General features: G+C 37.6%; 2 protein-coding genes across 2 annotated transcripts in view; one reads left to right on the forward strand and one right to left on the reverse strand.

Annotated features, from left to right (window-relative positions):
- MALRD1 (MAM and LDL receptor class A domain containing 1) overlaps window positions 1-13,739 on the forward strand; it is a 910,872-nt gene that overhangs the window by 92,824 nt on the left and 804,309 nt on the right.
- Window positions 11,730-12,665, reverse strand: LOC122729761 (60S acidic ribosomal protein P0-like). The gene has a single exon (XM_043968794.1). The coding sequence runs from the start codon at window positions 12,663-12,665 to the stop codon at window positions 11,730-11,732; it is 936 nt and encodes a 311-aa protein (XP_043824729.1).

Genomic DNA, 13,739 nt, shown 5'->3' on the forward strand with positions numbered 1-13,739 from the left:
TTATTAATGCCTGAAAGAAAGTTTACATTCAGTGATGGACTTGAAAAAAGACAGAAGCCTTTTTGTATATCTGTTTTCTTACCCTTCCTGTCATTACAGTACGATTAGTGAGTTTTTTTCTCCTGCTCCACCCTGGCTCCCTCCTCTAGCCTCTAACCTTTCATCTCCATCTGCCAGTGAATTATGATCACGTTTATTGAATTCCTACTATTATCAGCACTATGCTAGGCACTGTGGGAGGTACAGGAAAACACATTGGATATTCCATTAAAATAATCTCAAAGCATTAGGAACAATAACAGCAACAACAAATATTCTCCATATTTCCTAAAAGAACTGTTAGTGTGGTGGGTATTCAAGTAAAGGAAGCAGATATAACTTTTAGTCCTAGCTCTATCACTAAACATTTTGCACGGTCCAATAAGTTGTTTAACTTTTCTAGGCTTCAGTTTCCAACAAAGCTTAATAGTCAATTATTTATATCATGTAGATGAAACAAATTAAAATATGTGAAGGCTTTGGAAAAAATGAAGTGCCATACAGTGCCAAGATGAAATTTATTGCAACTTAATGATACTTATTAAGTGCCTACTATTTACAAGACACTGTGTTACACAATGAAGGCACAGAATAAAAGCAATAATTTCTCTCAAAGATCTTCCAGTTTGATAATTAGGTTATTCAGATGTACAAAGAAGTATTTTAATAGGGGCAGCTTGGTGGCACAGTGGATAAAGCACTAGCGCTGGAGTCATGAGGACCTGAGTTCAAATCTGGCTTCAGACACTTAACACTTACTAGCTATGTGACCCTGGGTAAGTCACTTAACCCCAATTGCCTCTCCAAAAATAAAGAAGAAAAAAAAAGAAAAGAGAAGTATTTTAATAGGCAGAATATGATGAGGGCAAAGAGGATCAAAGAAGGTCACAGAAAAAAAAGAAAGGAAGGATGGAAGGAAGAAAGGGAGGGAGGGAAGGAATAAGGGACAGGAAGAGAGAGAGAGAGAGAGAGAGAAAGAAATCAATCTTGGAAGAGGAAGGAATCATGATCAAAAGGGGAAAATGAGGGCCGAGGGGAGGTTTCCTGAAGGAAATAGGACCTGAGCTGGATTTTGTGGAAAGAAAAGAAGTGAAACAGATAGAAATAAGGAGTATATTTTTTTATTTTAATTTTTATTTTTTGCAGGGCAATGAGGGTTAAGTGACTTGCCCAGGGTCACACAGCTAGTAAGTGTCAGATTTGAACTCAGGTCCTCCTGAATCCAGGGCCAGTGCTTTATCCACTGTGCCACCTAGCTGCCGCCAAATAAGGAGTATATTAAGGCATGGTGGATAACTGTACAAAATCCTAGAAATAGGAGAGTGTAGAAAAAGATCAGGGACATCTGCTGGTCCGGTTTGGCTAGAATGGAAAGTATACAAAGGGCAGGGAAAGTAGTGTCAAGAAGCTCAGTGTACCGTTTGTGGAAGTGGTTATGATAGCTAAGAAGCTGAAATCAGGAAGAGAGGTTGTCAGACCACACATGGAGAAGAAATTTATTCTGAAAGGAATACAATTTTAAAGGCACAAAGGGATCAGTTTTCAGGGTTTCCCAAGGAAAAAGTAGATTTCAAAAGAATGAAAAAAAAAGATGATACTTTTACAGAAAGGAAAAAGAAAAGACAATGGGAACACAATTGTCTATACAGACTTCGATGCCTACTTTCTTATATCTCTAAAATCTTTAGGAAACTCCTCTCTACATATATCAAGGGTATCTTGAATGAAATAACTGATCAGGAATAGTTAGGCTTCCCAAATGATTTTTCTTCTGTAAGCCATGTTCTCATTGTTGCATCACTACCAAGAAGTATTGGAAACTCAAGATTTGGCCTCCTTATAGAGCTTATTTTTTTTTAAATCATTCAACTCAGTAGACAATATTACAACCTCTCATCCAATAATATGCCTGTCCTTCATATATATGTTAAAATCATAAAGGATTCTTTGGAGTAGTGTCAATTACTTGGCACAATCAATTATTGTGATGTTTTTCATCTTGGGGCACCCCTGGTCATTCATTTATGCTTCTGTTGACAGTAAGTGGCTAATTCAGAACATCTGATCTTTCCAGATGAAGTCAGATTGAGCTGAGTCTCCCACCTTTTTTACTCACCTATTAAGAGCTAGATTTTATGCCGTGTACAAGTGTCTCACTGTTCTCTTTATGTTGTAATTTTAATTTTGTGGCTTTTAAGAATGGATATCCAAGGAAATATGCAAAAGTCGAGGTGCTTAAAGAGCATGTTTCAGTGACTTTTAGGGACATTGCAGCAGCTGTTGGTATGAAGAAGTCAGTCATTTCAAGGATCATCCAAGTCCCAAATGAATCAAGACCAACTATACTGAAACACAGAGGGAAGCACAGTTGAGAACATAAGAACAATGTTAAGAACTGACAAAATGTTTCTGCAAAACAGTTGAATTTACCCTCTGAAAACAAGTAGAAGGCTTTATCAGTTTCACAGGTTGGTATTGTTTCTTTAACAGAATGGCTTGGGTTTCTTGAAGGCAGAAGACCACAAGGAGAGCAGTTTGGGAAAAAAAAAGCTAATAAACATTTCAGGGAAGAACAAAATACTTGTCACAAGAGAGGATAACTACTGAAGTACTGAAGTCTAGACAGAAGGATATTTTTACCGATAGAACTCAATTTTTCAGTAATGTTTACATAAAACCATTTGATGTAAAAAACCCCCAACAAAACCCAAACTACATGTTGTTCTTGCCATCTTTCTCAACCTCTCTTCTTCAGTCACTTGTTGCTCTTCTACCAACATATCAATTATCACAATTACCAATTCTTTTAGCATGTTGTAGTGTCATCTTTATCCTGGCTAGCTTCCTATTAATTTCTCCATATAGTAACACCATTGAATAAATTGACCAACAAGGTGCCAGGCACTGTTTTTGGCATCTAGAATGTCGGAGTTCTCATGCCCTAAATATTCCTACTCTTTTTCTGTCTGTTTTTTTTTTTTTGCTTCTTTCTGTTGTCTTTCTGTCTGTCTTTCCCCCTCTGTCTGTGTCTCTAGGTTCTGTGATTTTGAGGGAGACTAGAGTGCAAAGTCCAAATAGAAGCTTTTTTTAAAATCAATGGTTAGATCTTCCAAATGCTTCTTTTTAAATAGAACACATTGTTCTGACCAGAAACTCAAATTCAGAACACTATGAAGATTCCTCAGTGAAATTTATTTGAAAAAGATAGGTCTACTCATCTATGCTGACTGAGATTTTAAACCTGAAATCTAAAAACTTAGAAAAATGTTTTTGGGGTATTTTTGTGTTTGTATTTGAAATATTTTTATATTGTATTTGGATATCAAAATACTTGTATTTCAATATAATTGATTTCCTTTGTAATCCTATGTATTTGATTTAATCCATTGAAAAACATTGTTCTGAGAAGTAATCCATTGGCTTCAGCAAATTGCCAAAGGGGTCAGTAATGCTAAAAAATTTAAGAACCTCTGAAATAAAGTCCTCCAGAATATTTGGTTAGACCCTTTGCAGAGAATTTATGGAGAGATATAGACAAGAGTCACACAGGAACATAGGTGTGGATCTACCCCAAAGGAGGAGGCATCTGAATTGATGGGGTCATAAATTATAGAACTGCAAAATTCCAGAATCAGAAGGGTTCTCAGAGGTTCAACTTTTAAAAATGTGTGTGAGAAAGAACCCCTTCTCTAGCAGGTCTGACAAGCAGTTTGCTTAAAGACCTCAAGTGATAAGGGGAAAATGACACCTACAAGTAGCCTATTCAACTTTTGGTTGTAAGTTTTCTTTCAGTTCAAGACGAACTTTACCTCTTTGCAATGTCTTAGTTTTGCCCCTTGGGGCCAAAGATGTAAGAATACAGATGTATCGATCCATGTGAGAAGCCAGAGTACACTGCTCTTCACTGAAACATCAACAACAGGGTCTTTTACTCTGTGATTACTAGGAGATCACATGTCAGAAAAAGCAGCACTACTCTTCAGAGTGATACCTCTTTGTCTAGATGTGCAAAAAGGGATTTCTCATTAAAAATGAATGTTTTTTTGTCGTATCTATGTATTGTTTTTTAGTAATGGGAATCAGAGCATTTTTATTACAGGGAAGATATTAAATAATATTTACTGGGTACCAGTCTTCTGGATTATATTAACCTCAGTTACTTTGCTTTGCATATTCACTTGAAGAAAGATTTGAATGTTTTCAAGATAAAAGCAGCATGGGAAAATTGAATTGACTTTTCTTAGTATTATGTCTAATGGAGATTAATTGGGATTTAACTTTTGCTTTTGAATGCATTTTTTCCATAAATTTGGAAGAAAGACTAATTAAATTATGAAAACATCAGGAAATTAGAATACTCCCCCCCAATTTAGCCTCACTGATACTACTCTGAAAAATAAAAGACAAAAAGATCAGAGAATTATGTAAAATAACACAAGGAGAAGACCATAGATTATTTTATATTACCCAAGGCAGGAAATATTATACAATTAACTATATTTTAAAGTTATTAAAATTTATTTTAATTTTCTACTTTTCTTCTACCAGCATTTTTTGTTTGTTTGTTTGTTTTTTGCAGGGCAATGGGGGTTAAGTGACTTGCCCAGAGTCACACAGCTCGTAAGTGTCAAGTGTCTGAGGCCAGATTTGAACTCAGGTACTCCTGAATCCAGGGCCAGTGCTTTATCCACTGCGCCATCTAGCCGCCCCCTCTACCAGCATTTTTTATAGCTAACTCTTAGAATGATTAGAGAACTGGGCCTAGAGTCAGGAATACTCATCTTTCTGAGTTCAAAGATGACCTCAGACACTTACTAACTCTGTGACTCTGGGCAAGTAACTTAACCCTATTGTTGCCTCAGTTTCCTCATCTGTAAAATGAGCTGGAGAAGGAAATGGAAAACCATTCCAGTATCTTTGCCAAGAAAACCCCAAATGGGGTCACAGAGAGTTGGCCATGAGTGAACAACAACAAACCCTCTTACACATCTCTTCCTTCTTGATACTTTCTTCACTCTCATCTGCGACATTTTCCACCTGTTTCTCTTCTTGTTTTAGAGTGAGCATTCTGCAGAAGATAGGCTACTGAATTTTTTTTCTTTTTTGGTGAGGCAGTTGGGGTTAAGGGACTTGCCCAGGGTCACACAGCTAGTAAGTGTTAAGTGTCTGAGGTCAGATTTGAACTCAGGTCCTCCTGACTCCTGGGCTGGTGCTCTATCCACTGTACCACCTAACTGTCCCTAGGCTACTGAATTTGAAGTTAGGAAGAACTGAGTTCAAAAGTTGACCCTGATGCTGGATAGCTGTGTGACCTTGGACCTTTCTGTGTAAAATGGGCTTATTATACTTGTATCTGCATCATAAGCAGAGTCATTGTGAGGATTAAATGAAATAAATATTATTGACTATTGGAATGTCCCTTCCTAGTCTGCTTCTCTTATTCACCTATTGCTTTCAGTCTACCAAGTCTCTGTCCTTCTCTCTTCTTTCTTAATCCAGTATTTAGCACAATATCTGGCATATAGTAAGTGCTTAATAAATGTTTATTGATTGACTTAATACTCACCTTCTCTCATGGCTTCTACTGCCAACCATATACAGAGCTCTATCTCCAGCCTTGACTGCCCAAACTCCTCCTAGCCCTAGTTCTGCTCTGCACCTGCCCACTTGAATGTCCTATCAGCACTGTGCACTTTTATTTTTTTGCAGGGCAATGAGGGTTAAGTGCCTTGCCCAGGGTCACACAACTAGTGTCAAGTGTCTGAGGCCGGAGTTGAACTCAGGTCCTTCTGAATCCAGGGCTGGTGCTTTATCTACTGTGCAACCTAGCTGCCCTAGCACTGTGCACTTTCTATCCCACTAGCAACTTCTTCATTTATTTCCTGCTCACTTTGATCCTCTCCCTGTAATTTTCCTCTCCCTCACCAACTACATTCAATCACTTGCCAAGTCTTGTCAATTATAAATCTATATAATTTCTCTCTGCCTCATGTCCTTCTGTAGATTCCTCAGCTACTGCCCTAACTTAGGTTCTTATTTCATCCCAGTTGGTCTCCAGGCTTCATTCTCTCCCTTCTCCAAGCTGTGGCACTGCTGCCAAAATCATCCTCTTATGGCCAAGGTCTGACTGTGCTTCACCCCTGCTCAAACATTTTTGTTAATTATTTTTCCCCTGGTGTTTAAAGTGCTGTCATGCCATAACTTGGCTTCCAGGCTTATTTTACCCCATTCTCTTCATGTCCTCTCTGTGTTCTACACAAATGGGACTGTTTGTTGGTGCCTGATCTCAATCTACCCCCTCCAGCTCCTGGGCCATTGTGGAGGATTTTCTTTCTCTCCGGAATGAAACTCCTCTTCCTTCCTTGCTTGTTTAAATCACTCTTCCTTCAAGGGCTAAGTCAGTGATTACTCTTTCTAAAACTTTTCCTAGTTCCCTACCTGGAAGCAATCTCTGTGCTTGTATTTTCTTATTACATTTTGTTCCTCTATTGCTCATAAAAGATTTTACCTTTTGTCACACTTCATTGTTTATATGTATATTAGATTTTAGTAAACTATCTAATCATAGCTAACATTTATATACAGCTTACTTTGTGCCAGACACTGTGCTTAGGTGCGATTATTATCCCTATTTTACAGATGAGGAAACTGAGGAAGACAGAGGTGAAGGGACATCTAGGAAGTATCTGAGGCTGGATTTGAACTCAGGTCCTCAGGTCTTCCTGACACTAGGCTCAATGCTCTAGGAACTGGTGGCACCATCTAGCTGCCCCTTAAGGGTAGGGACTGTGTTGCTTTTTATCTCTCTGTCCCCAGTGCATATGCAATGCCTTTCATTCCATAGATAATATACATATGTTGTGATGATTAAAAATATGAGAGACAATGTATCTGGGCAATTTAATAATTTTATTAATATGTCCAGTGGGTTATTAATAAAATGAGGTCTATCGTTATCTCTCTAAGACCAAAGACCCCTTCCTTCCAGTCAGGTTTTAGTTCTTACACCCTTCCTACTGTAGGAGGCCCATCACAGAAAAATCAAGCCTAATTGGTTAGCACCATTCATATCTAATTGATTGACATGATTTGGAGGTGGGTTATCTTAAAATAACGTGGGGGATGGTGACTCAAGTAAAGATGACATCAGGGAAAAATGGAGAGACCCCCACCGAAGCTGATTTTAGTACAATGGTTCCCACCTAGAACTGGTTCATGTACACCAAATCTCATTAGTAAAATCCTTCAGCTTATCCAGATAAAAGAATCTGTCCTCACTCAAGGTTCCTTTTGTTAGCTTGGGGCTGGATTGGGTTTGATCCAGATGATATTTGATGAAATCTCTCAAGAAGACCTTTCCTTTGAGTTGGGGGAGAAAGGGCTTGAGAAAGAAAGGGAAATCACTGGGTCCCCCAAAATATCAATTATTAATAATTATTTCTCACAATGTTGAATTAAAATTAATATGTTCTATGATTAAAAAGGCACACTGGGTTTGACAAAAAGATATGGATTTGTGTCCACATTAGCTCTGTGACCATGGGAGGGAGGGCTGGAGGAGAGGTTGCCTTTTCACCTTTCTGGTCTTCTATTTCCTTTTTTTCCCCCCTCAGGGCAATGGGGGTTAAGTGACTGGCCCAGGGTCACATAGAAGTGTCAAATGTCTGAGGCTCGATTTGAACTCAGGTCCTCCTGAATCCAGGGCTGGTGCTTTATCTACTGCACCACCTAGCTGCCCCTCTATTTCCTTATATATGTGATAGATTTTAAACATCACATATGCAAAATCAGAAGTCTTCATATTTCGATTGCAAAATGGATCATTTTCTGTTTGTAACTTTGTGTAAACTGTTTCATTTCATTTACTTCTTCATGCTTTCTCTAAATCTATATTGTTCTTAATCTTGTATGCAATGACCAGAGGCACTGATTTTTTTTTTTCTTTCATAACTTTATATCTATTAAGCAGTTTTTTTTTGTTTCTATAAACAGCTCTTATCTCACCTTGAGTAGAATTTCAAACTGGTACCTGGTTCTCACCTCTGGATCTTAAAATGGAAGTAAACTATACCTTTACTTCCAAAGTATTCTTCAACAGGTTTTATGTGGAATTTGTTGATAAATAAATTTGGAGTAGGTTAATATAATTTAAATTGCCTGAAATAATTTAAAGTATTTTGTTACAACTTTTAAAACTGTATCTTCTACATTAAAAGAATTTGTTACTCTGGAATTATTCTACATCCTTTACTCCTCTCATTTCAGTAAAAGAAACTTTCCATAGCCAATAGCTATTCCTGAATACTTTGTTTGGGTTTCTTGAAAGGCGACTAAATAAATATCTCAAGTTGGCCTGACTTTTTTCTTTTCTGAACTGTGGTTTTTAGTGGATCGAACTGTGTAGGTATTAAGCACCTAATTTTCTTTTCCTTTACTTGTCTGTGTACAAAATTCCAGCTCAGGCTAACAGCTCTATCCTCACTTGATATAAATCTGGGTTATTGTCTTGCCTTCTGTCATTACATTTTAGAAAACTTTTTGCCACTATTCCTTGCTATTCATTAAGTAACACTGCTTTATTAGTTTCTTTTTTCTTTGTTCTCCCTTTTCAATCTTTTCTGACCATTTTCTTTTTTCTAGATAAACTGTCTTCTTTTATGCCTCATTGTTACCTTCTCTCAAGAATTATATCTTATATCGAACAAAGGGAGCACCCTATAGTTTTGCTGGCTTCAAAGGAATGGACTAGCACAGTGAATTAAATGATAATTTCAAATGATCAGCCTCATAAGAATATAGCTATTATATTGGAGTGCTTGTTATCATTCAGTCATAAATGTGTGAAAGGATATCACTCTTGTTTCATCTGTATACTAAAATATCTGATAGGGTTAAAATGGAATTTGGGATAAGTAGATTTCATATGCATTTAATAGTTATAGCATAAAGTAGGCCGTCCTCACCTCTTTAATTTTGGCAAGACTAAAGTGAAGCATTGCAAAGAGAAGGGACTAAAGAAAATATATCATTGCCCATTTTAGAGCCTGGGAGAGGTTAAGGAGTTGTTCAAACCCTTTTCAGACTAAATGTTGCAGAAATGATCAGAAATGTTCTTATGGAACAGATAATTACAGTAGTCCCTTTTCCTTCTCTCACCCATAGCTTAGATGGCCTAGACAGCATCTTCCAGGCACACAGTTTGTGAAGGGACTTCTATCTGAGCCTCTAGGGCACTGTGCTAAGCTAGGTATCTCTACCAGAGACCTTAGAAAGTGGGAAAAGGACTACTATGTGCAAACATTGATAACTTCTCTTCAAAGCAGCCAACTATTAGAAATTAGGGGACTATATAGTGGGTAATGTCTAAAAAAATTTAGATATATGTATATAATAAAATATTATTGTAACATAAAGATGATAAAATGGACAGTTTCATAGGGAACTTGGAAGATCTCTGTACAAGAGAGTGAAGTAAATAGAACTAAGAGAAAACCTTGTATAATGACAATGAAATAACATTGCAGGGAAAACAACTTTGAAAGACATTGGGGCAGCTAGGTGGTGTAGTGGATAAAGCACCAGTCCTGGATTCAGGAGGATCTGAGTTCAAATCCGGCCTCAGATACTTAACACTTACTAGTTGTGTGACCCTGGGCAAGTCACTTAATCCTCATTGCCCTGCCAATATATATATATATATATATATATATATATATATATATATACATGAAAGAAAGACATTGGGAGTCTCTGATCAATGTGAAGATAAACTATGAATCTGGAGGACTGAAGATGAAACAGGCCACCTGCCTCTCGCCAGAGGTGATGGCCTTCAAATATAGAATGAGACATATTTTCAGGAATGCATTGTCCATAAATTTGCTTTGCTGGACTCTACATGTTTGTAATTTGAGAATTTTGTTTTTCTTCTCTTTTTTTCTGTCTCTCCTCTCCTTCCTTCCTTCCTAACTTCCTCCTTCCCCTCCTTTCCTCCTTCCTTCCTTTCTTCCCTGCTTCAGTGAAGGAAGTAGTGGGAAGGACAACATATAAATTAATGTAACATTTTTTCAATTGTTTAAAATAAAACAAAATGTCTGCTATCTCTTTTGTATCTTTTGATATTTTGTTATATATTCAAAGTCTGCTTCAAGTACCACTTCATTTATAAAATTTTCCTTGATCCCCATGAGCTGGAAACAATTTTTATGTTCCCTAATCTAGCATGTTACTTCATATTTATCTTTTCTGTTTGTGAATATACTTATATTTTAACTTGTACTCTAATGACTTGCATACATGTAAATATTTCTTCCCCAAACTGTCAGTCATCCTCATCCCTTACGCATTTTGTTATATTAGAAGTTTTCTGTGTTCAGGGACTGGGTCATTTGTATCACTTTTTATGCTATAGACTTGCACAGTGTCTAACAAAACCAACACATTTTAAAAACATCTCTGTTGAATTAAATTGAATTCAATGTCTTATAGAAAACTTTGGAAAGATATCCATTCAAGAATTTTGACATAATATGGTATGACCTGAATTTTTTTCTTTTGTATTTTTTTTAAGTGAGGCAATTAGGGTTAAGTGACTTGCCCAGGGTCACACAGCTAGTAAGTGTTAAGTGTCTGAGGCTGGATTTGAACTCAGGTACTCCTGACTCCAGGGCTGGTGCTCTATCCACTGTGCCACCTAGCTGCCTCAATTTGACTAGGACCTCTTTTGGTGAAAAAACTAATGCAGAATTCTTGTTGTGCCAGAAGTTGGATTTCTGAGAATCACACATACAGAAGTGATTTCATTATATTTCAATTAGTTCTTTACATGCTTTATTTTCCTTGGAAAAATCAGTTTAGTATTTGAATGAGGAATCTAATACCAATAAAATAACCATATGCTATATTACAACAAACTTGTGATTAAAACAAGGTTTTAAACCTTTCTAGTGACTCAATTTCTGATCTCTCTTCTAAAGTAATTAAAAGTCTTGTAAAGATTAAATTCATGTGGTAGCAGCATTTTTACTGATTAGGCTATCTAGTTTACAAAAATTTACTATAATGCATTTACTGTTTTCATAAATACAGGAAGAGTTGCCAGGTACTTGGTTAACAAAAAAACATGAAATGATATTTATGAAAGCCTTTTGAGTTTTGACACACAGAGTTGAAAACTCCTCTAGTGGAAAGATTGAACGATTCTCTATTGAATCCTGGTATATGGCAGATCAAGAGAGTTCCAAAATGGTTTCCTACCTTAGATGAAAAGTCAGTGGGTAGTCTCTGTTTTGTTCCATGAAACAGAACTTACAACTGAAGTTGCATGGGACTGTGGAAAGCTTACATCTCCTGGTTTATTTTGTGAAATGCAGCACACTTTCTTCTTCCCCTTTCGCATTTCATGTGTTATATACCTCAAAGTTGTTCCTATATCAAAGGGATGCCCAACAATAACAACTGAAAACCTACTGAGAAAGCAGTATATAAATTTCAGTTAAAATCCCCCAAAACAAAAAGAAGAATGATTAGAGACTAACTGAAAATCAAAGGCTGCTAAATAGATGGTGGGGAACTTGGAGAGATGGAGATTTTTCTTTTTTTTCTTTCTTTTTTTTTTTTTTGCAGAGAAATGAGCACTTTTATTTCTTTGTTTCACAAATAAACTGGCCTAAATAGTTGTTTTCCATGGGCTAATCAAACAGACCAAATCCCATATCTTCATCAGACTCCTTGGACTCTTCCTTAGCTTCCACCTTGGCTGGCGTGGCAGCAGCTGGAGCAGCACCTGTAGGGGCAGCCACAGCAAAAACTGAAGGGTCAGTCAGGAAGGCCTTCACCTTTTCAGCAAGTGGGAATGTGTAGTCAGTTTCCACAGCTACAGCCAAGACCCACTTGTACCCATTGATGATGGAGTGGGGGACTGATGCAATAGTTGGGTAGTCAATCTGCAGACAGATGCTGGCAACATTGAGGACACCTTCTAAGAACCAAAGGTGCAGAGTCTCCTCCGTGATGTCCAGCACTTCAGGGCTGTAGATGCTGCCATTGTCAAACACCTGCTGAATGATCAGCCCAAAGGAGAATGGGGAGATGTTCAGCATGTTCAACAAGGTGGCCTCACTGGCACCCACTTTGTCTCCAGTCTTAATCAGCTGCACATCACTCAAGATTTCAATGGTGCCCCTGGAAATCTTGGTGGTGATACCCAGTGCCTGGCAGAAGGAAGTTTTCTTGGGCCCCAGACCAGTGTTCTGGGCTGGCATGGTGACATCACATGGGGCAATGGCACCAGCATGGGCAGCAGCTGGCACCTTATTGGCCAGAAGCATATCCCTGATCTCTGTCAGGTGTTCCTTGGTGAACACAAAACCCATATTTCCCCAGACATGAGGCAGCAGTTTCTCTAGGGCAGGGTTGTTCTCAAGATGCCCACAAATGGCTTTGCACATCATGGTGTTTTTTCCCATAAACACTACAGCCTTTCTACACGACATCCACATCTGCTGCATCTGCTTGGAGCCCAAATTGTCTGCTCCCACAATGAAGCATTTTGGGTAATCATCCACAAATTGAATGATCTTGAAGAAGTAATTTGATTTCCAGGTTGCCCTGTCTTCCCTGGGCATCTTGAAAGTGCTTCAGGAATTGCCACGTGGGGTTTAAAGATGATGTCACTCGCACGAGGACACCTGGAAAGAGTGGAGATTTTTCTAATAGGAAAATGATTCTAGTAATTTTAATTCCTTTTTTCTTAATAAAATTTATCTTTAGAAATTAGGAAGATTAGGTAGCTGGTAGATTAGTTCCTATTTTTTTACTGTATATAGTTTGTTTAAAGCTATTTGTATACTTTTCTCCCTGTTAAATTTTGAGTTTCTGGAGGGGAGAATGTCTTTTGCCTCTTTTTATATCTATCTCCAGTGCTTTACATAATAATTGGTACAGAGTTAATGCTTGATAAATGTTTATCAACTGACTATATGCAAGACATTGGGTTAGGTAGTAGGGATACTGACAACACTTGGGCTCAGTTAAATTTCAGTCTCATAGGATAAGATATATATACACACACGGTATATAATACATACATGATATATTATATTCATGATACACATATGATATATACGTGCATATGTGATAGACTCATACATATATAATGTATATGTATATATTTATGTATACATGCATATGAGACTTACAGACAATTTAAAATATGGACCTAGAGGTAAAGTGAGAGATTCAACTGGGTATTTGGGATCTGGGTGACTTGATATGTCAAAAAGGTTGAACACTAAAAAGGGACCATTGTATTAATAAATTATGGGGTTTTTATTGACCTTGAGAGATAGACTGGCATAGTGGTTAGAGAGCCCACCTCATTGTATTCTGGAAGTATCACTCAACTTCTCTATGCCCAAGATGTTTCTTTTGAGCGACTGCATGTTGCTAATCATGTTGTTCAGTCATTTCAGTTATATCTGACTCTTTGTGACTCCACTTGGGGTTTTCTTGGCAAATACACTGGAGTGGTTTGCCATCTCTTTCTCTGCTTCATTTTACAGATGAGGAAACTGAGGGAAAGAGGGTTAAGTGACTTGACCAGGGTCACACAGCTAGTGTCTGAGGCCAGGATTAACTCAGGAAGATGAGTCTTCCTGATCCCAGGCCCAGCACTCTCTCCACCTAGCTGCATGTGCTAA

Source organism: Dromiciops gliroides, chromosome 5, assembly GCF_019393635.1.
Source record: "Dromiciops gliroides isolate mDroGli1 chromosome 5, mDroGli1.pri, whole genome shotgun sequence".
In the NCBI taxonomy this organism is placed as follows: Eukaryota; Metazoa; Chordata; class Mammalia; order Microbiotheria; family Microbiotheriidae; genus Dromiciops; species Dromiciops gliroides.

What these genes read in the sequence shown, in the direction of transcription:
- LOC122729761 (XM_043968794.1), bottom strand. Translation starts at nt 12,665, where the DNA reads ATGCCCAGGGAAGACAGGGCAACCTGGAAATCAAATTACTTCTTCAAG.